Source organism: Elephas maximus, chromosome 12, assembly GCF_024166365.1.
Source record: "Elephas maximus indicus isolate mEleMax1 chromosome 12, mEleMax1 primary haplotype, whole genome shotgun sequence".
In the NCBI taxonomy this organism is placed as follows: domain Eukaryota; kingdom Metazoa; phylum Chordata; class Mammalia; order Proboscidea; family Elephantidae; genus Elephas; species Elephas maximus.
In genome coordinates this window covers 178408-205478 of record NC_064830.1, presented here as the reverse complement: position 1 = coordinate 205478, position 27071 = coordinate 178408, and the positions used below count along the sequence as shown (strand labels likewise).

The window sequence follows — 27071 nt, the reverse complement described above, 5'->3', positions numbered from 1 at the left end:
CTACCTTTTATATTGTAGACATTTAGATATCTACATATGGCTTTCCTCAAATGAGATCTACTTTTGGTATTGATATTCAAAGACGTGGATTTCTAAAATTTACACCTTTATTAAATGTCATTTTCCAAGATCTTAGAAGGAAAAAAAAAAGCTGCTTCATAAGTTAAGACTGTACAACTCAATGTTTCATGGCCAAATTTTAAATTATGGGATATTAGCATGTTATTAGAAATATTGTTAAGTTCTTAATGACTTCCCTACCAGTAAACATAGAACTGCATTTTAAATACAGTCCATGTAATGTTCAGACTTAATTGAATTTTTGCATTCTGACTGTTCTGCTTGTCATGAAGCTCATACATGAATTAATATATATTTTTTCCACTCTAGGAAGTTTTCTTTTAGCGTTAATACAGTTAGCATTTGTAAGTTTACAACAATAAAAAGCACGCACACAATAAACTCATGTTTTCTTTATGCCCACAGATGTTTCTTGTGATTTTTCCTGAGGGAACAAGGTATAATCCGGAACTAACAAAAGTCATTTCAGCTAGTCGAACATTTGCTGCTCAAGAAGGCAAGTAAAAATTTGACCGTATTTGAAAAAATTGTTTTTAAAAGTAACAATTTACTTTGTTTTTCCTCTGTAGAAGATATTTATGTTTTACAACAATTCATTGAATTTACGTGTGTATTATCTCTTGGGAAATTAACTTTCTTCTTGCTAATCCATTTACATTTTATATGTCTGAGAGATGAGAGTCAAGTGTCTTCTCATATACATACATATTCCTGAGCCATGGTACATAAGACCGATCCTATATACATGATTATATAGATGGGATATTTTTCTGTGGTGTGAGTTGAGTGTGATGGAAAGAGTTCCTGTTGTGTACGTCAGCAGACCTTGGTGTGAATCCGAGCTCTTACATGTATTAGCTTTATGATTGCAAGCTGCCCAGTCTTGCCAAGCTTCAGTTTCCTCATCTTTCTCTCTCTCTCTCTCTCTGTGTATATATGTGTATATATATATACATATATACACACACACACATACTCCTACCTCGTGGGTATACCTAAGCCTGTATAAGGATTAAATTGAAAGATATGTGAAGTTCCTATTAGAGAATATTGCACACATTTGGCTCACAGTACGTGGAAGCTATTAATGTCTCCAATGATGGGAATATTCTTAATTTCATCCATGTCTCAGAAAATTGGATAACTAATATACCCATAAGCTATGAATTTAACCAAATTGGAAAATAAACAGAAAACAGTGACTATGCTGTGTTCTTAAAGGTACCATGGAAGACCGGCTGTGCGTTAGTGTGCAGCCCCGAAATGTTCATCAGCGAGTACGCGTGGGGAAAACGCCTTGTGGACGACACTGTGCCAGGGTCTGTGGAGGGAGTGCTCGTAGAGCTTTCCGGAGTGATGGCAGCACTCGTAGAGCTTTCCGGAGTAATGGCAGCGCTCGTAGAGCTTTCCGGAGTAATGGCAGCGCTCGTAGAGCTTTCCGGAGTAATGGCAGCGCTCGTAGAGCTTTCCGGAGTAATGGCAGTGCTCTAGATCTGTGGCAGTGCCCGTAGAGCTTTCCGGAGTAATGGCAGTGCTCTAGATCTGTGGCAGTGCCCGTAGAGCTTTCCGGAGTAATGGCAGTGCTCTAGATCTGTGGCAGTGCCCGTAGAGCTTTCTGGAGTAATGGCAGTGCTCTAGATCTGTGGCAGTGCCCGTAGAGCTTTCCGGAGTAATGGCAGTGCTCTAGATCTGTGGCAGTGCTCGTAGAGCTTTCCGGAGTAATGGCAGTGCCCGTAGAGCTTTCCGGAGTAATGGCAGTGCTCTAGATCTGTGGCAGTGCCCGTAGAGCTTTCCGGAGTAATGGCAGTGCTCTAGATCTGTGGCAGTGCCCGTAGAGCTTTCCGGAGTAATGGCAGTGCTCTAGATCTGTGGCAGTGCTCGTAGAGCTTTCCGGAGTAATGGCAGTGCCCGTAGAGCTTTCCGGAGTAATGGCAGTGCTCTAGATCTGTGGCAGTGCTCATAGAGCTTTCCGGAGTAATGGCAGTGTTCTAGATCTGTGGCAGTGCTCATAGAGCTTTCCGGAGTAATGGCAGTGCTCTAGATCTGCTCTCTCCAGCCCACATACAGCAGTTGAACATTCAAAATGTGACTTGTGCATTAGAGGAAATGGATTTTTAATTTTATTTCATTTTGATTTAAACAACCACATGTGGCTGGAGGCGGATATATGGATAGCATAGGTCTGTGGGATACAAAAAGGGTAATGTGGAATTCTCACAAGGTGCTTACAGGAGAAGACATTTCAAACATACGTGAAATAATTTGGAACAATACATTTTTAAAATGCTGGTTTGTTAATCTTACTCCTGATACACCCACCCAATATCGAGGAATGGTTCAGGAATACCAAAAAAAAAAAAAAAAAACCAAAAAACCTGCTGCTGTCAAGTTGATCTTGACTCATAGGGTGACTGAAGATAGGAGGGGTCAATTTTTTTTTCCAGTCTGTCAACTCCTTTCTGATTCTTACTTACTTCTTTGTCTAAGTCTAGACACCATGGTCTGTCATTTCAATTGTTCTTTTTCTGTAACATTGCCTCTGTTGTCCTTTCCCCTTAAAAACAAAACAGAACAAACAAAACCTCTCCCTCAACTCCACTTTTCCCTACTGATTGCATCCTCTTTGTTTCCTTTCATTAACAAAGCCTTCTGAACATGTAGTCTGCCTTCTGTACCCACTTTCTCCATTCTTATTCAGTCCTCTGTTCATTGTGATCTGATGTAAAATTCTCAATAGTTTTTTAATGAAATTCTTTCCCTCGACTTCAGTAGTGCTATGCTCTGTTTTCTTCCTGCCTCTCTGGCAGTTCCTTCTTAGTTCTTTTTTCACGTTCTCTCTGCTTCACTCTTTCCTAATAATGTCTTGTATGTTGTTTCCAATGTCTGATTTTGGTCTTTTACTCTTCACCTTATGTTTTTCATGGTGGCCTTCATCTAAATCTGTGGGTTTAACCACCATTTCTTTGACCTCTGATGACTCACCGAAAGGTTTCTCCCGTTCGTATGTCTCTGCCTAACTCTAGACCTGTATGTACAGTTGCCCAATAGAGAGCTTCACTTGTCTGGCCCACAGTCATATCTCAAACTCAGTGTGATGAAGGTACAATTTCTCTTTCTACCCATACTGTCATGTTTCCTATCTTGCTAACACCTTCATTCAATCCAAAATCTGGGAGTCATCCTAAATTCTCCCCTTTTACTCATGCAGACATCCAAGAAATCAATAGAATCTAGAGCATCTCTCTCCATTTCCACAATTACTGACATGTTTAAAATCTTATTACTTTTCCACAATTACTGACATGTTTAAAATCTTATTACTTTGTGTTTGAGTTATCTATTGCTGTGTAAGAAAACACTTAAGAAATTAGTGATTTAAAATAGTAAAAATTATTTATTTGTCACAGTTCTGCACATTGGGCAGGGCTCAGCAGAAATGGCTCATCTCCGTTTCATATGGTCAGCTTTAGTCTCTGATATTACTGCATTTGGCTGGGACCTTGGCTGGGGTTGTAGAGTCTAAGATAACACCACCAATATGTCTTATGCTATAGTTGGGATGGCTGTCTCAGCTGGGTGCTATTTGGGCCTCTGTCTTCAAAGTTCTTATCAACTGTCAGCCTTGTGCGAGTATTTAGTCTCAGGTGGACGTTAATTTAGAAAGTAGAGGAGAGGGACAACTAACAGGTAAAATCTGTTGATGGTAAAAATTGATAGCTGATACTGAGGGATAAAATAGAATGACTAACAAAATTGGACATAAGAACTGAAATCATAAAGGAGAGCTAGATAACTGTCAGGGTGTCTAGAGTGAAATGGAGGGTTAAGACCCACACATGGTGAGAAGAGGGGAATTTTAGGTATAAGAAATGGTAATATTAAAGGCATGCAGTTATGAATAAATAAGGCTTGGGAGTAGAGCAAAGGACCTCGATGGGCTTTGAGCAAAAGGTGAGTGAAAAAGAGCAGGAATTCAGTGTGTTAAGTTGGGACAGGCTTTGATCATGGAAGGCATTTGAGTATTGCTGTTAGGTGCCGGGGAGTTGGTTCCGACTCGTAGCAACCCCACGCACGACAGAACCAAACACTGCCCTGTCCTGCGTCATCCTCACAATTGTTGCTGTGCTTGAGCCCATTGTTGCAGCCACTATGTCAGTTCATCTGTTTGAGGGTCTTCCTCTTTTTCCCTGACCCTCTATTTTACCAAGCATGATGTCCTTCTCCAGGGACTGATCTCTCTTGACAACAGGTCCAAAGTACGTGAGACGTAGTCTTGCCGTCCTTGCTTATAAGGAGCATTTTGGTTGTACTTCTTCCAAGACAGATTTGTTCATTCTTTTAGCAGTCCATGGTATATTCAATATTCTTTGCCAGCACCACAGTTAAAAGTGTCAATTCTTCTTCCGTCTTCCTTATTCATTGTCCAGCTTTCGCATGCATATGAGGCGATTGAAAACACCAGGGCTTGGGTCAGGCGCACATTAGTCCTCAAGGTGACATCTTTGTTTTTCAACACTTTAAAGAGGTTTTTGCAGACAATTTGCCCAAAGTAATGTGTCTTTTGATTTCTTGACTGCTGCTTCCAGGTTGGAAACCTTGGTGATGTAGTGGTTAAGTGCTACGGCTGCTAACCAAAAGGCCAGCAGTTCAAATCCACCAGGCACTCTACTCTGTCCTATAGGGTCGCTATGAGTTGGAATTGACTTGACGGCAGTAGGCAGGCCTGGGCTTCCATGTTGATTGTGGATCCAAGTAAAATGAAATCCTTGACAACCTCAGTCTTTTCTCCATTTATCATGATGTTGCTTATTGGTCCAGTGGGAAGGTTTGTTTTATGTTAAGGTGTAATCCATCCTGAAGGCTGCGGGCTTTGATCTTCATCAGTAAGTGCTTCAAGTCCTCTTCGCTTTTAGCAAGCAAGGTTGTGTCATCTGCATAACGCAAGTTGTTAATGAGTCTTCCTGCAATATTAGGTTTGGTAATCTGTACCTTATTCTATAGTTGAGCAGGAGTCATTAAACAGTATTCTTTTTAATTAGCTCACTGTGTTTTATTTAAGAAACCATAATCTTAATTTCATTTGTCTAAAAACATGTTCTACAACGGATTTCATAAGATGTTTTGCAAAAAATGTTTAATATCCAAATGGGTTTAGAGAATGTTGTGTTTTATATCTTTCCGTTAAGGAGTTACAGTTCACATTAGCATATTAGTCTTAGTAAGATTCAGTAGTAAAGATGTTTGATTTTGTTTTATGGGTTATTTATAATTTTATATACATTTAGAAAACGATCTAAAATTGATTAAAAACAAAATTTGGGGATGTTCTTGGGATAAATTCTTAAGAGTTCCAGAAAACTCTGGCTCTTTAGAATTACTCCCTCCATAAGGGTTCTAAATAGCTGAGCCTCTGACTTTAACAGAAGTTTTAGTCTTTGAAGCTTAATATAGCTTGTAGATGAATCAGTTTTAAGACTCTCGATAAGCTTGTCTGTGGGCCTTAAAATACATAAATTTTCAAATACGCTTGTGTTCTTCTCTTTAAAAAACCCACCTATAATTCTATTTAGGAATTACAGGTTTAGATTAGATAAGATAAAAGGGAATCAATAAACTTAACATTTGGGTATTCTTTTTTGTTGTATATTATTCATTTGTATCATAAAATCTGAGTTGTTTTGTTTTCATTAAAGTCAGTTGCATATTGGGGACACTTGTAGTTTTTATGAGTTGAATGCAAATCAGTGTGTAATGTGAAACCATCTTTTGAAGGTCAACATGGCAAACATTAAAAAAGAAAGTTACTGTCTAGTGTTGGCCCAGGTTTGGTGAAAAAGCACATTCTAACCCTTCTACTGTTGTTGTAAGATGGCTACTGTAACAATTCACCACAAACTTGTTGGCTTAAAACAACACAGATTTATCCTCTTATTTTTTTGGATGCCAGAAATTGGGTCTTACTGTCCTATAGGGTCGCTGTGAGTCGGAATCGACTCGACGGCACTGGGTTGGTTTTTGGGTGCTAAAATAAAAGTGTCAGCTAGGCTGAGCCCCTTTTTAATGGCTCTAGGGGAAAACCCATTTTCTTGTGCAGGGTCCTGCACTTGATTTAATGCTCTGCTTTCACTGTCTTGAAATTCTTAATAATATTCGAACAAGGAGCCTCTTGTTTTTATTTTGCACTGGGCCCTGCAAATTTAATAGCCTGCTCCTACCTCTTCCCCTCTCTCCCTTCCTCTGAACCAGCTTTTTGGCTTCACTGTGACCTTACTTTCCTTGGCCCTTCTACAGCTTTCAAGGCCTTACGCGGCTCTCCTCTGACTCCCCACCCACTGCTGTACCTGCCATTCCCTTGTAATTCGTGTTGCCTTTGACGTTTTATTACAGCCATTTCTCAGCCATAGGTTACCCTGTTTGTTTCTCCCTTCTTTCGCAACTGAGAACACCATAAAATCTATGCTGATTGACCTACCATCTAATCTACCATCTCATCTCTTCTTAGCCAATAATGCTGTATGTAGCAATTCTTTTATTTTTTTCAGTTTGACAGTCTCGTATTTTTCACAGATTTCCTCCTCTGCACATCCTAAGAAGTACAGAAGAAGTTATGTTTCTCTGACAAGAGTGTACTCAATACCCCTTTCTGTTTCAAAAATCTCAATTTTGACTCCCTTTACTTGACCTATCTTTGTAGGAAAGTTTTCTTTTTGACATGCTAGCTCTGGCAGTTTCTGTTTTCCGTCTGGTTTGTCTCCGTAATGCTGTTGCTTCAGTGATCCCCTTTTGCTTACACTGCTGCTGTCCTCTCTGCAGGTTCCCGTTCGTGCTCAGTTTATAAACATAGTCGAAGTCTCATATTCCTGAATAAATATAGTCTCCAACCATGGCTTTGCTGTTTTTCCTTTCCTTCTTTTTAGTGTTAACCTTCTTGAAAGAGAAGTTTGGGCCTCCATTCTTCCACTTTGTCACCATTCACTCATTGACTAATTCCTTTTATCCTGACATTTGACTTCATGTACTCTCCAATAATTCATTCCAATTCTAAATTATCCGTGATCTCCAAAGTTTCATGTTATTTCTCAGTTCTCATATTTGTTAATTTCCATGTATCTTGACTGTTCATCCACTTACTGCTTTTATAATCAAGAAAAATTTTTATTGCAGAAATAAATATGGAATGTGATGTGTGTGTATACATACATATATATATATTTGATTAAGGTAAATATCACCTCCTCTTCCTCTAAGCATTCTCCTCCCTTGGCTTTTTCATTACATTGGCTTTCTTCTTTTTTTCTACTGAGGTCTCCTATCATTTATCATTTTATTCTTTTTTTTTTCTTTTCTTAAAGTGGGTGTTCCCTAAGACTGTGTTTCTTGCCTTTTCTCTCCTTTAGTATTCTGAACCACTGGCATTACTTCAACTATCATGTCTATTCAAGTGATTCTAAATGTATATCTCTGGCTGACTCTTGCCATTTTATTGCCAGCTAATTCTTGAATATTCTGTTGCTTCAGCTTCAGACTTGCCTAGTGTGAACTCATGCTCTCTTTCTCTACCAGCCTCCCATTCTCCCATTTCTCCTCTTTGCGTGATGGGTATGTGCACACCCACAAACACACACTCCCCCCAGCCCTTCCTCCTGACCACCCTTTCTATTTATGGCACCACTTTATCCCTGACTCCTAGGAGCAAAAACCTGACTATTTATATTTATTTTCTCCTTTTACTGCTTTATCACCACATTCAGTTGCTGACTCAGTGCATATTTGGTTTTCAAGTATCACCTGTCTGTGCTTTCTCTCTTCCATCTGCATCACTTCAGTCTTCATTCGTACTTCATTGTCTGTATCCTCATGTTCTACACTTTTTCTGAAACCTAAAATGTTAGTCTTAGCATCTGGGTTATGTTTCTGCACTGGGTCCTATGGGTCCAATGTAAAGTCCCTGGATGCCCACAGATCAGTTAAGTGCATCAGCCTCATCTTTAAGGTCCTGGCAATCTGACCCCAGTATACTTGTCAATATTATTTCTTACTAGCTCTTTACATGTGTTCAACAGACCATCCAAGTCCCTGCTGCTTTACTTGTGTTCATACTTCTTTCTTTCCTCCCCTTTTTATGTTCAATACCAGCATTCTACCCTTTCTTCGATGTCTGGTTTTTTTTCCTGAAGCTTTCACCAATCAGATATGAGTGATTTAAAAAAAAAAAAAAAAAAACTTAGGCATTAGTAGTATTTTTATATTCTGAGACTATTTTGTATATCTTTTAAGGCATTTTATTTTACCATGTGCTGTAGCTATTCATGGTTAAGAGCTTGGCTGCTGTCTTAGTTACAGAAATACCACAAGTAGATGGCTTTAACAAAGAGAAATTTATTCTCTCACAGTGTAGAGGGCTGGAAGTCTGAATTCAGGGTGCCAGTTCCAGAGGAAGGCTTTCTTTCTCTGTTGGCTCTGGGGGAAGATCCATGTCATCAGTTTTTCCCTGGCCCAAGAGTTTCTCAATGCAGGGACTGTGGGTCCAAAGTTTCTTGGTGGTATGAAGTCCCCTTGTCTCTTGCTCACTTCTCTCTCATATGTCTCAAAAGAGATTGGCTGAAGACACAATCCAATCTTGTAGATTGAGTCCTGCCTCATTGACATAACTGCCTCTATTTCTGCCTCACTAACATCACAGACAATGTTCCACTGCTATTCATAAGGTTTTCACTGGCTAATTCTTTGCAGAAGTAGGTTGCTGGGTCCTTTTTCCTAGTCTTTCTTAGGCTGGAAGCTCAGCTGAATCCTATCTGCCATGGGTGCCCTCCTGGCATCTGAATATTGGTGGCATAGCTTCCAGCATCCCAGCAACATGCACGCCCCCAAAGTACGACAAACTGAGAGACACGTGAAACAGACAGTTGAAACTGAAGAAAATGAGAACAAGGCCAAAGGACGACCTTGAGTATATCCCACCTGAATTTAGAGACCATCTCAGGAATAGATTTGATGCAGTGAACACTAGTGACCGAATACCAGATGAGTTGTGGAATGACAAGAGGCAAGAGGTCATTAAAAAGACAGAAGAGAAAGAAAAGACCTGAATGGATGTCAGAAGAGACTCTAAAACTTGCACTTTAAACGTGGAGCAGCTAAAGCAAAAGGAAGAAATGATGAAGTAATAGAACTGAACAGAAGATTTCAAAGGGCTGCTCGAGAAGACAAAGTAAAGTATTATAATGACATGTGCAAAGAGCTGGAGATAGAAAACTAAAAGGGGAGAATATACTCGGCATTTCTCAAGCTGCAAAAACTGAAGAAAAAATTCAAGCCTCGAGTTATAATAGTGAAGGATTCCATGGTGAAAATATTAAACGACGCAGGAACCATCAAAAGAAGATGGAAGGAATACACAGGGTCATTATACCAAAAACAATTGGTTGATGTTCAACCATTTCAAGAGGTGGCATATGATCAGGAACCGATGGTACTAAAGGAAGAAGTCCAAGCTGCTCTGAAGGCATTGGCGAAAAACAAGGCTCCAGGAATTGATGGAATATCAGTTGAGATGTTTCAACAAACAGACGAGCACTGGAAGCTCTCACTTGTCTATGCTAAGAAATTTGGAAGACAGCTTCCTGGCCAACTGACTGAAAGAGATCCATATTTATGCCTATTCCCAAGAAAGGTGATCCAAATGAATGTGGAAATTATGTAACAATATCATTAATATCACACACAAGCACAGTTTTCTGAAGATCATTCAAAAGCAGCTACAGCAGTATATTGACAGGGAAATGCCAGAAATTCAGGACAAATTCTGAAGAGGATGTGGAACAAGGGTTATCATTGCTGATGTCAGATGGATCCTGGTTGAAAGCAGAGAATACCAGAAGGATGTTTGCCTGTGTTTTATTGACTACGCAAAGGCATTCGACTGTGTGGATCATAACAAATTATGGGTAACATTGCAAAAAACGGGAATTCCAGAACACTTAATTGTGCTCATGAGGAACCTACACTTAGACTAAGGGGCAGTTGTTGGAACAGAACAGGGGGATACTGCGTGGTTTAAAGCAGGAAAGGTGTCTGTCAGAGTTGTAGCCTTTCACCATACTTAGTCTGTATGCTGAGCAAATAATCAGAGAAACTATATGAAGAAGAATGGGGCATCAGGATTGGGGGAAGACTAATAACCTGCAATTATGTAGGTAACACAACCTTGCTTGCTGAAAGCGAAGACAACTTGAAGCACTTACTGTTATGAAGACCAATGACCACAGCAAGCACTTACTGTTATGAAGATCAATGACCACAGCCTTCAGTATGGATTACACCTCAACATAAAGAAAACAAAAATCCTCGATAAGCAGAGAAAAGGTTGAAGTTGTCAAGGATTTCATTTTACTTGGATCCGCAGTCAACACCCGTGGAGGCAGGAGTCAAGAAATCAAAAGATGCATTGCCTTGGGAAAATCTGTGAAAGACCTCTTTAAAGTGTTGAAAAGCAAAACTGTCACACTGAAGACTAAGGTGTGCCTGATCCAGGCCATGGTGTTTTCAGTCGCACCATATGCATGCGAAAGCTGAACAATGAATAAGGAAAACCAGAGACGAATTGACACCTTTGAATTGTGGTGTTGGTGAAGAATATTGAATATACCATGGACTGCCAAAAGAGTGAACAAATCTGTCTTGGAAGAAGTACAACCAGAACACTCCTCAGAAGCAAGGATGACGAGACTACGTCTTACATATTTTGGACATGTTGTCCGGAGGGATCAGTCCCTGGAGAAGGACATTACGCTTGTTAAAGTAGGGGGTCAGTGAAAAAGAGGAAGACCCTCAATGAGATGGATTCACCCAGTGGCTGCAGCAGTGGGCTGAAGCGTAACAATGATTGTGAGCATGGCACACGACCAGGCAGTGTTTTATTCTCTAGTGCATAGGGTCGCTATGAGTCGGAACTGACTCGAAGGCACCAATAACAGCAACAATTCTTAAAAAGTTAATATACCATACGTCAGTAAGGAACCCTGGTGGCACAGTTGTTAAGAGCTTGGCTGCATCCTAGTGATAGCTGTTTCTTATTCATTTGTCAGAAAACTAATTTTTTCAAACCTTCATTATAACTTTTTTACTTTTTGAAATATTACTTTCCTGTGTCACCTTCTTACTGACTTACTTAGATTTTAGTCATTATTTGTTCTTACTGAACACCACAGCATGATTCTGCTTAACTTTGGACTTGTATAAAATTGAATGAGTTCCGATAGCTAAGAAGGAAGTGTTAGGTAATTTATTTGACAAGTAAATGTTTCTTGCCTGGTATACTGTTCAGATTTTATTAGAAGCTTATGAATAAATTAAACTGCCTCTGCCCTGGGGAATTAAGTCAGATATGTGGTTGTGGGAATCTTTTTCTTTCCCACAACAACCCTGCATTTTAAAAATTCTTCTGCAGAAAGATCTCACCATACTATAGCTGCTCTTCCTTATGCAGCTAACTTTCCCTGGAGATTGGCAATAGAAAATCCAGATCAGATTTGTTGAAGCCTGTTTTCATGTCACTTCTTCAGAGAGCTGCTCTTCTGATAACGTCTCAGTAAATAATCAAGGGAAAGGGAGGCAATAGGAAATGGGAAGGGGAGAAGAACAAGTTTTTAACACTAGTAGGGACAGTGTTGGATATGCGATTAGTTATTCTGTATAAATTGCAATACTCCCGCAGTTAAAGAAGCTCTTAAAGGTATATCAACTATAGCCATGAGAATTAAAACCATATGTTCACACAAAAACTTGTGTATGGATGTTCATAAGAGCATTAGACATGATAGGCAAAAGTAGAAACAACCCAAGTGTCCATCAACTGATGAATTGGTAAACAGTGTATACCCACACGATGAAATATTAATTATCCATAAAAAGAAAATGAAGAACTGATCCATGCTACAACATGGATGGACCTCAAAAACATTATGCAACTGAAAGAAGCCAAATACGAAAAGCTAACATTTTGCACAATTTCATTTATATAAAATGTCCCAAATAGGAAAATCCATAAAGACCGGAAGTAAATTAGCGATAGCCAGGGACTAGGACAAGGAGGAATGGGGAGTGACTGCTAATGGGTAATGGAGTGTCTTTTTGGGTGATGAAAATGTTCTCAAATTAGATAATGACAACAGTTGCACAACTCTGTGAATATACTAAAAACCACAGAATTGTACTTTTTAAAATGGTGAGTTTTATGGTATGTGAATTAAATCCATTTTTTAAAAAGCAAAGAAGAATTTTATCATAAAATATCAGGCTTATATTTCACTTTATATAGACCGCATTAGCTCTTATTTCAGGTGTTGTACACAGTGAGAGTCATTTAGGTGATCTCCCCCCCGCCCCATCTCTAATTCAATAGAAATAGAGCTAAAGTAATCATGGAATAGAAGTCAGAAAATACAAATTGTACTCCTAAAACATTGTAAATGACCATGGGCAAGATGGTGCCACCTTTATTCAGTAGCCAGAAATGAAGGTAATGATATGTACCCTTATAAGTGTTTATTAAATTGAAGGGTCTGTGATAGGTCATAGTTTCCTGAGGGCGTATTTTCTCACAGCCTCTAACACAGTGTCTTGTACATGTAGATGTTTAATAAATGTATATTAAGTGAACATTGGATTAAACAGAAAAAGGCATGTGAAAGTGGTTTTTAAGTCATCATCCCTAAAGATATGAGGTTATGGCATTAATATACTCTGATCTGTACGTGGAAAATTAAAAACAATTTGGCTGTTATTCTGTTGTAGAGTGTTCGTAAGTAATTTGTGGCCACATTGGACCTACTTCTTTTCTAGGCCTTGCAGTATTAAAACATGTGCTGACACCAAGAGTAAAGGCAACTCATGTTGCTTTTGATTCTATGAAGAATTATTTAGATGCCATTTATGATATTACAGTGGCTTACGAAGGGACTGTGGATGATAAAGGGCAGCGGAAAGAAGCGCCATCTATGACTGGTAAGTTTTTTTCAGTTAACTGATTTATGTTGTGAATCTGTAATTCATTTTTTAAAAACAGGTAAGTGTACTGTGTTTCATTACATTTCTTTGATGTATTTCTCAGTAGGTTATTAATATGTAATAGTTGAATTTCATCAGTCCTGTTAAGTTTGGTATTTTTTGACTGCCATATTAGTCGTTTGGGGCTCAGCCGTTATCATTAGCCCAGCTTTTTCTCCCCAAAGTTCACACGTTAAAAATGGAAGGAGTGAGGAAGGGATATGCTGACCTAGCAATATTGATGTGTGTGTGATAGGTCAGTGATCCTATTTTACCTGTATTTTTAAAAAAGTATTTATGACATTCAGTGTCATTGTTTGACAAGAAGAAAGGTTATGTTTGACCTTTTTTTTACCCCCAAACACGTACTAGTTTTAAGGACCTTTGAGTTCTTGTCTATGTCAGATTTAAGAAGAAAAAAATAAACTTAGGTGAGCAGAATATTTTAGTTAAACTTAAAACCAAAGATGCTCTGGAATGGTAGAGAAAGTTAAACATGGGAATAATAAAACAGGGAAGGACGTAGAGTCGACATCCTTCAAGCCGCCTTTAAGCGAGAAATATAAGCCTCTCCTTTTGCAAGCTTCCTGTTGAGTTGTGATCGAGAGATAAGGACAGTGGGCTGGGCTGAATTGACTATGTTTTCCCTTGACAGCTGCCTCAAGTTGAAGTAATGTGCTTGTTGGAGTGCTTCTGTCAGCAGTCTCTTGAAGGCAGATATTCAGAGTATAAACCACCAGCACATTTTGTCTATCATTTAACCTAGTCCTAAAGCACGCCCCCGAGTTCAGTGTGCCTTGGAAGTTTTACAGACTAGTACTCTTTGCTGCAGTGTAGCATTTACGAAAGTGAATGTTAATGAAATGTTTAGGATAAAAATGCCTGATCTCATCGTGTAAAGTGAAATTATATCTTATTTTTTATTTATTTATTTATTTTAGTAATTCACCACCACAAATTTCATGTTCTGTTGTTGTTGTTATTAGTTGTCATCAAGTCCATTCCGGCCCATGGCGACCCCATGTGTTACGGAATAGAACTGCTCCATAGGGTTTTCTTGGCAGTAATCTTAACAGGAGCCCCTGGATGGTACAAACGGTGAAGTATTCAACTACTAGTTGAAAGGTTGGCGGTTTGAACCCACCCAGAGCACCTGGAAAGACAGGCCTGGCCACCTGCTTCTGAAAGGCCACAGCCTCGAAAACCCTGTGGGGCAGTTCTGCTCTGTGCACATACAGTCACCATGAATCAGACTAGACTTGATGATAGCTAACGAACAATCTTAACAGATGCAGATCGCCAGGCCTATCGTCCATGGCACCACTGGGTGGGTTCACACCGCCAGCCTTTAAGTTAACAGCCAAGTGCAAACCGTTTTTGTGACCTTCTAGATCATATTTATTCTGGAAAGATGACATCTAGAGAACATTCAAGTTCAAAAAAAAACCCCATTGCTGCCAAGTCAATTCCGACTCATAGAGACCCTATAGGACAAAGTAGAACTGCCCCATAGGGTTTCCAAGGAGCGACTGGTGGATTCAAACTGCCCACCTTTTGGTTACTGCCAAGCTTTTAACCACTGTGCCTCCAGGGCTCCGAGTTAGCAGGATAGAAATTATTTAGCCTTACCTTACATTCAGGCCATCTGGACATAGACAATACTATGCACTGTTAAAGTATCTAGTACTGTATTTTGTGTGTTTAGGATTTTTCCAAACTGCAATTAGAATATAGTTGTAAAATAATTAAATCTGTTATGTAATGATCGGATAAGCCTCCTTCAAGCTTTACGAGAAAAGCTCTTCCATTGAAAGGTACTCAGAGTAGCTGCCCGGAGGGGGAGGTTTGGGAGATAGGACGGAGGGTGAGGCACAAGCGGTCTAAATGGTGTAAAAAGAGGTCGCAGTGGGGGAAATAAAAGACAGAAGTAGTTACTTCTTAGGTAAGAATGATTGCTGAAAAAAGTTGACCTTATTACAGAGTGCTTATAAAAAAGGAAGCTAACTTTTTTTTTTTTTCATTTCAAATGTAAATTTTTTTGTAGAATATAAATATTTTCAAAACTAAAGTGTGTAGTGAAGGGTCTTGCTTCCACTGTGTCCCCATATACTGGTATCCCCCTGCCCCTTCCCAGAGGTAACTACCTTATTAATGTCTTATGTGTCATATGTACAAATATACATTATTACTCTACCACCTACCCCTTCTTACAAAAAGGCACCATATTAATATTTTTCTTTTTTTTCTTTACCATTGAAGGAGGGTTATTGACCTACTTTACATTTGAAAACAGATATGCATTCACATGTTAGGCACTACTGTCAGCAGTTTATTAAAAATTGTTTAAAAAATAAGATTAATTTTTATTATTTAAGAAAACAAATATAATTCACATAATAATCTTCTCAAAATGCCACTTTCATTATATCACCCTCCTGGTCATAAGACCTCCTTCACAGTTAAATGCTGGCTTCCTTAGCCTGCCACCCAGGGACTCTAGTATAGCCCTAAAAGCTGCCTCTTTAACCCCAATTCCTCTTCACTGTGCCATCAAGCCCCTACAGTAGACTCATAAATCCTCTGTGCACATTCTCTAATCAAAGGGTTTGTATAGGCCGCTCCTCCTTTCCAGACGAAGCCCCCTTCCCCTTTGTTGCCCTCATCCAAAGTCTACTGTGCCTTCAGAATTTGTCTCAGGTGAACTCTTGTCTAGCTTCTTTGCTTTCTAGCTCACAGTGCTTTTTCTTGACTCCTGTGGCACAAATTTCACATGCCACAACTTTCACACTTAGCATTTGGCTGAGTTTTTCCTCTCTCCCCAATTAGATTCTAAGTCCCTTGATGAAAAGCGAAAACTAGTTTAGACTTGCATTGCCTGAGTTCCCAACCCAGCACCTCCTCCCGCTGCTCACTTTATCCTGTACTGTGTTAGTTGACAGGCACTGTGAAGTTGTCACTGCTTATGTGTACTCATTACACGTAATCACTATTTTTGAGAAGGTTGGCTTTTCTAACTATGGCATCTAGAAACTATGTAGAAAAAAAAATCATTTCGATCAATTAAGATTAAAATATTTATCCAAGGAAAAATATACCAGAGTAAAATCAAAAGAGTAGAAAGAAACTGGGAAAGTAATTTGCTACCTAGGTCACAGATAAAGTGCTGATTTCCTTAGTGTATAAAGTGCTCCTACAAAATGCTAGATGACCAATAACTCAGGAAAAGTGGGTAAAGGATATGAGCAGACAGTTCACAAGAAAAATTGTGTAACTTCATTTATAATAAGAAAAATGGAAATTAAAACTGCAGCAAGACACCATTTTTTCCTACAGATTATCTAAAATCCAAAAGTTTAATAACAGGCTCTGTGGGTGAGATTGGAGTCTCACGTGGGCTCTTTCCTACTCTGCTGTTGTAGCGCGGTGTAGTAGAGCTCCGCAGAAGATGTGTCGGAAATGTGTCACAGTTACAAATACATCTGCGCTTTAGATTTAGCACTTCTGAGACGCTCGACAGGTCCACCTGTGCACACAGGAAAATCAAGAGTGTATTGAGCTTAATTGAGTGGGACCTGCAGCTTGAAAAACCCTGCTCTGTTGTTTGTATAAACAAAACTCAAACCCATTGCTATCTAGTCAATTTTGTTTATATACATTGATTAATATCTTACCTAGTTATCTAATATGGGGCCCTGGTGGCGCAGTGGTCAAAAGTTCAGGATGCAAACCTAAAGGTCTGCATAAATCCACCAGCCACTCCTTGGAAACCCTGTGAGCCAGTCCTGCTCTGCCCTGTAGGGTCAGTATGTATCAGAATTGACTTTACTGCAATGGGCTTGGTTTTTAGTTTTATAGATTAAAATTCACTGTAAGTTATATCAAGCATGAAGCAAACTATGTTAGGTCTAAAATTGAATAACTTGGAATTTTGACTCTGTAAGTATAGTTAGAATTAAATGCTTCTATACATAGTGAACTGTCATTTAACATTCATATTTTGTAGTCCAATTAAAAACCAATTTTTTTCATAAAGTTGTTAGAATATTCATTTATATGCCACAGGCCAGTGCTGATCAGAGTATTACAGGAGAACCGTAGTCCCATCAGAGTCACCTGGAGTGATGGTTGGCCGGGCAGGTGCCTTGGCCCCACAGCAGACTGCTAAAGCAGAACCCCTCCAGGTGAGAGCTGGAGGTCTGCAGTGCTAGTGACTCACCAGAGCGTGAGGGTTTAAGCTTTAAAGAGGTTTCACATGAAAGAGAGAAGCGTTCATTAGTGTCGCCTGCCCTTTCCGTTTTGTGGTGTATTTCATTACAAGGTAGGTATTTAAAAAAAACCTCTCCTGGGCATCCTTTCATTGTTCGTCTGGTCTTGTCATCAGAGGCTTGCATTCAAGGTGTTCGTTGAAGGTGAGACATTGGAGCAGAAGATAGTTTGGTTATAAGTGGTTTTTTTTTTTTTTAATTTCTATTGCTAAAATGAGTGGTAGTGGCGGTTGTTTATGTGCCATTGAGTCAAGTTCAACTCACAGCAACCCCGTGTGACAGAGTACAACTAACTGCCCCGCAGGGTTTCCTGGGCTGTAGTCTTTCTAGGAGCAGATCGCCAGGTTCTTCTCCCTTGAAATCGCTGGGTGGGCTTGAACCACCGACCTTTCAGTTAGCCACCAAGTGTTTAACTTAACTGTTTCGACTCCTTCAAAATGGCTGGTATAAAAAAAAAAAAAAAATACTGTAGTAAATTCTGTGCTTAATGACATTTGATATTCTGCTTTAACATTTTATATTGATTCTAGTTGAGTTTTTATATTAATATTTTTTCTTATCTGAAAGTAATACATCTTTTGGGGGGAAAAATTAAAGGTAGCCCAGAAAAAGAAGGAAAAACAAAATCAGAACAAAAAACTACAAGCTCACCTGCCCACATAAAACCTCAGTTAACAGTGTGGATATTTTCCTCAAACCTTTTCCTTTTTATGAAGCCTGTATGGTGGAGTGTATGTGCCATTATGTTTTTGTTTTTTTTTTAATGAGTTAATTATAGTGCTTCCTTTGTAACCTGCTTTTATTTTTACTTAATAGTAGTGTGTCGGGAGCGTCTTTACATGTCAGCATATACAATTCTGTAATTTTTTAAAGGTTATATAATGTTTAATGATGTGAGTGGGTAATAATTTATGTAGTTTCCAACTATTGGATTTAGGCCATCTACTTTTCAGGAGAAAAGGGGAGAGGCTGTAAGCCTGGCAGCAGTGTGGGAGCCAAGCGAGGAAGAAGGGTGTAGAGGGCCTCATAGCTCAGGATGTAGACTTTTGACACTCCTATTTCAGTGTGGTGCCTTTCTGTTCTATCTCCACCTTGCCTGGAAGTAGCCCCTAGGTGTGGAGCAACTGTAACTCAGTTTCTCCAGAGAATAGACCTGTAACGTGGGAATATTTTGGAAGACTCTGTTATTATCTTATAATGTCAGTATACTTATGCTGTACAAGAAAATTGATGGTTATCCAATTACGGGACACTTTTTGCTCAGGTAATAAGAAAACATGCTCCAACTAAAATCGTTCTTGCAAATATAGATGCAAGAGCTTTATTAAATATTTAGGAAAGTATTTATGTCACATATGTCCTGTCTTCAGTATTAGAACCTTCCACATGTCCTTTAATATTTAACTGTATCCCAGTTTATCTGATGGCACCCTTAGAGTCTGTGTTTGGGCATTAACTACAGGGGCTTGGCTGATGGGGGTCCACCACTGACTACTCTGGGTCTTGCTTCTCTTTGAGTCTTAGTTTCTTCATCTGTACAAGGAGATACTAATCGTAATAGTACTTGACTCTTCAGAATTGTGAAGATCAAATGAAATGATGTACATGGAAGTGTGTATTATAAATACCAAATTACCAGATAAGTTTTTTTGGGGGGAGTAGGGTGGGGGAACTAACAGCATCCATGGTAACTTTAGAGCCCTTTGCTTACATCTATTCCTTCCTGAGCTTGTGTCTTACTACAGGCATTGCTAACATGTTTTAAGCACTTCAGTTCACCAAAAAAAAAAAAAACTCATTTTGATATTGAAATGCAGTCTTTTACTTTTTTTTTTTTTTTTTTACAATCTATAGCAATGCACAAAATATGTTAAGGATAAAATGCAATGTTAACTGACTTCTTATTTTATGGAAATGTCAGGGTAGAAATATAGATATCAAGCGGAGACAGGAAAATTGGTATCAGCGTCTGTTTTTATGTGTGAGAAGCAAATTCGATGAGAAGTAATGAGGGTAAAACATTGCCGGCTGACACTTCGTACATACTCTGTGTGAGGCGTTGCTCTGAGTGCTCGGCGTGTCCAGCGCAGCAGCCGTGCCAGGTGGCTACTGTCTGTTTCACACACTTGGAAACTCAGGCAAAACCAGCTGCCATTGAGTCAGCTCTGACTCATGGGAAGCACGTGTGTGTCCGAGTGGAACTGTGCTCCGCAGGGTTTTAAATGGCTGATGTTTTGGGAAGTAGATCCCTAGGCCTTTTTTTTGAGGTGGCTCTGGGTGGACTCGAACCTCCAAACTGTCTGATAGCAACTGAACACATTAACTGTTTGCAACACCCAGAACTCTTAGGCACAGAGAGGTTAACAGATTTTCCCAGGGTACCACGAGGGATTTTTCCCAGGGTCTCACAGGCTCAGACTTCCTAGCTCCACGGTTCATGCTCTTGGCCGCCGTACAGTTCTGCCTCTAAACATACTTTTAAGCAGTTATTTGACTATTTAGGTGGAAATAGAACTCAAGACAAAATTAAGATAAAAATACTGAAGAATTAAAATCGTCCCTCTGTTAGTGTCTTACACCTTTATCGTTGGAGCTGATTCACTCCTAGAAGATTATAGGACATTTATGACCTAAGTGCTGCATGTTACTACAGCCTGACACCAGAAAGAGAGAAGAACAGTCGTGTACAGTTCTTAGCAAAAAAAGGATATATGTGGGGGCAGAAGAATAGAGATTTCTTTAAGGATAAGCTTTAAGTCTTTCTCAAACTGTAGAACACAGGATTCACTATTTCTTAGGGCATGTCTTTGAATCCACTCTCAATTTAAGACAAAAGGTCTCAGCCTCCTACTCGTATACCCACCTAGGGAACATAGTCTTCTCTTAAAAGTCGTAGGACTATTTTCTTGTCTTCCAAGTAATTTAAATATATCAAGATGTTTCTCACTTCTCCACATAGAATCACTCCCAAGAAAGCAGTTCCCGCCCTCAAAGCTTCTTCCTCGCTTTCGGATAAGTGCTGGCTGCATCCCGTGTGCAGCTCAGGCTGAAAAAGAACTATCTTCTTTCCTTTGAAATGTAGCCTGCCTTAAGAACTGTAATTATTTAAGAGTTCATAGTTATTCCGCAGAAACCCTGGTGGCGTAGTCGTTAAGAGCTATGGCTGCTAACCAAAAAGTCAGCACTTCGAATCCAGCAGGCGCTCCTTGGAAACTCTGGGGCAGTTCTACTCTGTCCTATAGGGTCGCTGTGAGTTGGAAACCGCAGTGGGAAGTTATTCCAGAGTAAGAGCTTTGGTTCCCAAACCAACTATATAATATGTTAAAAAAAAAAAAGGCCAGGATCAGGAAAGCAAGAAAGTGTATGAGTGATTAGAAACCAAGACCTAGAGGAAAGGAAATAGCTCTCAGTGACAGGAAGGTTATGTGTCCGGTTCAGGAATTAGGAATTGAGGATAATTAAGTGTCTATGTTTCCAGTTCCTTGTTAGGCCAGGAGGTACAGTAATGCACCAGACAGCTCCACCTCTGCCCTCGTGGAACTCATGCTCTACTGGGTAAAAGAGCAGCAACAACGTGTGAGAGATGATAGGACTGGGGATGGATGAGGGCTGGTGGTCTAAACGAAGATGATTGGTCTGAACGGTCAGCATTTTAGGGTCCCTTCAGAGGGGTGGGGGAATGTACTTCCAGTAGAGGAGTCCATCTTCTTACTTCTGGGTTGCATGTAGAATTAAAAATTAGTTTATGAAAAATAACATGCAAATTTAGCTTAATGACTTATGTAATTGTGGTAGACTTGGCTTGAAACCCATAACTACTAGTTTATAATCTTTATTTTTTGGTAGCTTTTGGGGGGGGCTAAGTAAAAAATCTGTACCTTTTTATTATTTTTTACCTTTTTTTCATTATAATTCCTTTTATATAACCGGGAGTTCTAAAAGTGTAAGAAATGAAATATTTTCATTCTTTGTTAGAATTTCTCTGCAAAGAATGTCCAAAAGTTCATATTCACATTGACCGAATAGACAAAAAAGATGTCCCGGAAGAACAAGCCTACATGAGAAGATGGCTTCATGAGCGTTTTGAGATAAAAGATAAGTAAGTAACAGCTTTGGTTCAAAATTGGGTTCAACCAGCTTTCACTGTAGTAAACAATTTGAAACTAACTTAAACATTTTTATTATCTCAAGAACATTTTTTGTAAACTCAAGTCAAACGTTACTCCAGGTATAATCATTTCATGTTTTAAGCTTTACTTTTGTAAGTCACTATAAAAGAACTTACCTGTTTTCATTTACAGTATTTTCTAGACTCTGTGTGGTAAGATATGAAACTTTTAAAAACAAAACAAACTTTTCATCGTAAGATGCTCAAAATCTGGTTTTGTAGTTCAGATACTATGGTGTTGTTATTAGTTAAAGACAAGTCGTCATGCCAAGGAGAGTGGAAAAGCAGGCTATAAATAGAGGGTTTGTCTGGCATATATTTTTGCTATATTTTTGGAAGAAGAAGGAGCAACTGAACTTTATACTTAAAAAATATCTGTTTCCTATTAATATTTTTGAGCCTAAACAGTTTCTGGGGCAGACCTTGTGTTTATTGATGCTAATAATATCACTTTAGAACAGATAGCATTTTTGAGCCTTACTCATTTGTACCTGTCAATAAATTGTGGGTGTGTTCATATACCTCACGTGAGGCACAGTGTAAAGGGTTAACGGCGTTAGTGTGATATGCCACTTATTAAAAAGAAAGCCTTGAAACAGCAGATGAAGTCAATAGGGTAGATTAGTATCCCTTTGATTTCCCAGCCCAAATACAAATAAAATTAGAAACTTTTAATTTCTTCTTTTTAGGAAGATAAAATATGGATCTCAGAGCTAGAGATGATATTTAGAAATTGAATTTTGTTCATGAGAATATTTTCTTGGATGAAACTTCAAGGTGTATCATTTATTTGCTTTTGGTTTTAAATATCTATAATTTGTATCCTTTTTTAAAAAAAATTGATTAAAGGATGCACCAGTTATTATAGCCATCTTGAGAAATATTTTTTTAAAAAACTTAAACAGTAAGTAATTCTAAAATTATATTGAGACAATATACCCAAGTGTTTTATTCTCCTAATAATGACTTTCCTCAGAAAACTTTCAATGTTCTATCTTTCCTTGTTTTATTACAGTAAAGTATTTCCTTATTAACCCTTTTGGTTAACTTTAACAAGTAAAAATGATTGAAAGTGTGATCAGTTGAAAGTGAAAGAAACTTTACATAAATTTCTACATGTCATTGACTCAGTCGTACATAATTTACTGAAACAGCCGTTCGTGACCACTTTGGCCGTGGAAGAAATTCTAAAAGTAACATTTATGTATATTGACATGAAAATATATTCTCAAAATAAAAAAAAAAAAGACTGAACAATATGTTTAATATCCAGTTTATCTTATATGTGCTTATATGGATTTAGGATGAATCTGGACATTTTTAAACAATGATTATCTCTAAGAAATACGATTTATAAGACAGTACAAGGACTTTCCTTTTCTCTACTTTCGCGTTAGAGGTTTTCATCTCGAGTATGTTCTGCTGTTATAATTTTCTGTTTTTTTTTTTAATAAGATGAGACAGTACATTAACTATGACTTTTGTATCCTTTGACTTGGTTTTACAATTCCATGCAAATAGGAGCTTTTTGAGAAAACCCCATGTGATTATAAAAAGTGCTAATCTTTTCTTTGATTTAAAATGGAAGCTCTAGGAAGAGGAGGAGTAAGGATTGGGGAAAGTGGAGGAGAGGCTGAGGTGAGTTGTTAGTCAGGTTTGAGTCAGGTCATTGTAAAGTTTTATAAGGCTAAAGTTTAAAAACCAAAAATTTCCCCATAAAATTACTTATCGCATTTGTTTTTAAATATTCTGTATAAACATAACTCATATATGCATATCATAGAGCATTAAAGATTATTTCAGAAGTCTAGAAATTCCTGTGAGATCAAGTCTCTGATAGTTTCTTTATTCGTCCTTACTTTCCCAAGGGCCTGTAACTTCCCCCGCACAGAATAGGCAACCGGTAAGATATTTGTGGAATTGAAATATTGAAATGACGGAAACTTTACATTTTTTGTTTTGTTTTGTTTTACTCTGGTCCTAGGTTGCTTATAGAATTTTATGATTCACTGGATCCAGAAAGAAGAAACAGATTTCCTGGGAAAAGTGTTAATTCCAAATTAAGTCTTAAGAAGACTTTACCATCCTTACTGATCTTAAGTGGTTTGACTGCTAGCATGCTTCTGTCAGATGCTGGAAGGAAACTGTATGTGAAAACATGGGTCTATGGAACCTTAATTGGCTACTTATGGGTTAGTATTAAAGCATAAAGAAGTAGCTGTCTCCACTGGGTGGAGTGCGCTACGCTGTCTGGTATTGGAGGCTGCGCGTTGCATCAGATTGTTTCCTGAATTGAATAAGAAGTGTAAATAAAGCCCTGTTGATTGAACATTGGATAAAATAGAATTTCTGACTAAAGCCTATATGCAGCTGGTCTCGGGCAAGCGTGTGTGGTTTTACAACTTTAGGACCGAAGTTGCTGGAAAGGTGAACGCTAAGTGAAGTTTATGCTGTACTCTGCAGTCCCCGTGAACTAATGTCAACAGCAGGGGAGTGTTAGGACTGAGTAACTTGTTAAAAAAAAAAAATTGTTACTGGTGTGTAATTCAGCTGGTTGTATTTATGAACATTAATTCTGCGGGATGTTTCACTGTATTTGTTATTTCCAATTTTTTACAAGGTGACTAGTTCCAAACTCTTATCACAAGAGCATCTGGTATCTTGCAACTGTGTAAAATTTTTCTTTTTGCTTAGTTGCTTTTTCTAAGTCAGTCAAAGAAATTGTATTTAAGTATCAAGATGTTCCAGGAAAATGGATGCAAAAAAAAGTCCATGGTGAAGAAGCTCTGTTTAGGGCATGTTTTTGTCGTATTGCATTATTAGCTGACTTCATATTGGAAAATAATTAACATTTCTAATATTTGTTGAAACAGCTTCATTTGCACACCCTGTACTTCACACAAAAGAATGTATAAAACATGAGAATTACGTTTAAGTTAAAATTGTGACTTAATTCAGTGTAGCAGAAGTTTAAATTGCCCAGCTTTTTAATATTTCAGTTAAGCTATTAGTACTTGCAACATCTGTGCCGTAAGTATTGGAGAGTATTAAGATTTCCTGTTATTTTCTTACATCAGAGTAACCAGTGTGAACTCCTCTTGAACGCTGAGTCCAGAGATACTCAAGGTAATAGGAGCCTTCAGACGTTCTGGCAAGATTTACTAGCATGTGCCTTTTGCCTGTTACTCTGTGATTTAGCAAATTTAATCCAAAAATCATTTTTAAATGTTATCATGGTAGACTTCCACTGTATTCTAGTCCTTTCTGTTTGGATTAAAGTCGTTGGTGCTGTTTAATGGCTTGCACAGTAGACCTGCTTTGAAGAAATGCATAACCATCCAGTGTTTGTCCTGATTTAAAGTCAGACTCTTTAAATTCTTGTAAGCAAGCTTCACCAGCTACTACTGCAAAAGCATTTTGCATTTGTCTTGTGTCAAGAAATTCATCTTCCTCAAGTCAGTGAAATACAGACTTAATTCTACAGGACTGAGTAAATTTGCTTCCCATTAATTTTAATGGGACTGCGTGGTTAACACACATCTTGTCAAAACGAGAGCTATGTTCTGGGAACCAAGTTACACAGTATTCAATTGTGGAACAATATATCCCATGGAAGAAGAGCTTTTTTAGAAAACATGGTTGGCTCTATTGTATTTAATAATTTAAACTTGTGTCCTCCAGTCCTTTAAGATAACATTTCTGCTTACTGCTAATGGATTTTTGTTTCAAAATTATATCAGTGACCCAGATAAAACACACGAATTGAATGCTGATAAACAAAATGACAAAGGGAAATTTTGTTGACCTTTGAAGAGTCATGTGGTATGAATTGGTGTATCTGTGTTAGGATGTGTATGTATACACACATTCATATACACACATTTTCACAGGATACAATTGGTCTGATTATGAATGGGGGCATAAGTCAAACTTCTGAAAAGTGTTCTCAGGTCAAATTGTAATTTTCTTTTGTGAAGTGAAATTTAAATAAATCCCATGCCTTTGTTAAATAAAATTTTTAACCATCTTAAAATTACAACCTATTTCTAACTGGACACCCTGGTGGTGTAGTGGTTAAGTGCTACGGCTTCTAACCAAAAGGTCGGCAGTTTGAATCTGCCAGGCGCTCCTTGGAAACTATGGGGCAATTCTACTCTGGGTTTTTATTTCTGACTACATCAAAATAAATGTAACTTGTATAACTTATTTTGAATATCATGCATATGCTCTAAATTTTAAGAAACAATCCCATTGGAGTTATGTGAATTATAACTGATTAAGTAGGCAAAGTGACCTACCTGCATAAGTTCACCTTGTGTTCCTTCTGACTGTACTTACATGCTTCTCACAAAAGGTCTATAAAATATATGTTGGTTAAGAAAAATTTTTTTTTATTAAAGCATTTGGAAAATTAGAAGCTTTTCCTTAACATGCGTTGATATTTTATTGCATTGAATTATTTTCTAAATTTAAGAGCCCTATGCTTTCCTGTAAACCTTTTACAGATAACATTGAAGCTTTTATTTGTATTGTTTATTTACAATTTAGTTATTACTTAGTTTTTCTTTATAAAAATGCCATCAGTGTGCATGCTTTTATGTTTTTCAGAAAAAGGATGTGTTTGGATGAAAGTTAAAAAAAAAATAAAATCTTTCATGTTCTCTATTGTCTGTGCTATTTAACAGTTTGTGAACCAAAAATTCACCAATAGTCTATTAAATAAAATAGGTTTTATGGCTGGCCCTGCACTCTGAATTTGTGAAACCATATATTTTTTCTTAGGTATTGAGTTAACGTACTCAAAATTGTGAAGCAGTTTTTTAGTTTGGTTATATAAACTTACTGGAGCCCTGGAGGCGCAGTGGTTAAGGCGATCGACTACTGACTGAAAGGTCAGCAGTTGGAAACCACCGCCGTCTCCAAGGGAGAAAGATGTAGGAGTCTGCTTCCGTATTGATTTACTCACAGCCTCGGAAACCCTGTGGGATCACTGTGAGTTGGAATCAACTTGAAGGCAGTGGGTTTGATTTGGTATATAAACTTGCCTGTGTAATTTATAAAATGGCTGACAAGTTTTAATTGCTTGGCAGTTCTAAAATCATTAGAATAGCTACAATGAAACATGTCAAATGCCTAAAATTAGCCAGAGTTAGTGATTAAAAGTGCCAGTCTGACTAATCCTTACATCATACATACTAATGATTTCTTTCATGTGTTTCATTTCCATGTGGTTTTTTTTTTTTTTTTCATTTTATAGTGGTACCAATTTTCTTTTATATCCAGATTACATAAACTTTATTTTTCTTTTGTAATGTTACAAGGTTTATGTCCTAGTCATCTAGTGCTGCTATAACAGAAATAACACAAGTGGATGGCTTTGACAAAGAGAAATTTATTCTTCACTGTCCGGTAGCCTAAAAGCCCAAATTCAGGGTGCCAGCTCCAGGGGAAGGCTTTCTTTCTCTGTCAGCTCTGGAGGAAGGTTCTTGTGATATATCAGTCTTCCCTTG

The 27071-nt window shown here is 38.2% G+C and overlaps 1 protein-coding gene across 2 annotated transcripts in view; it reads left to right on the top strand.

Moving 5' to 3' along the window:
- AGPAT5 (1-acylglycerol-3-phosphate O-acyltransferase 5) overlaps positions 1-26180 on the top strand; it is an 89608-nt gene extending 63428 nt beyond the window's left edge. For both annotated transcript variants that reach the window (XM_049902819.1, XM_049902818.1), the window contains 4 exons: positions 487-577; positions 12925-13086; positions 21369-21492; positions 23546-26180. In XM_049902819.1, coding sequence (XP_049758776.1) covers positions 487-577; positions 12925-13086; positions 21369-21492; positions 23546-23771 — 603 coding nt within the window. In that variant the 3' untranslated portion in view covers positions 23772-26180. The remainder of the gene's footprint in view (positions 1-486; positions 578-12924; positions 13087-21368; positions 21493-23545) is intronic.
- The last annotated feature ends 891 nt before the right edge of the window (positions 26181-27071 follow it).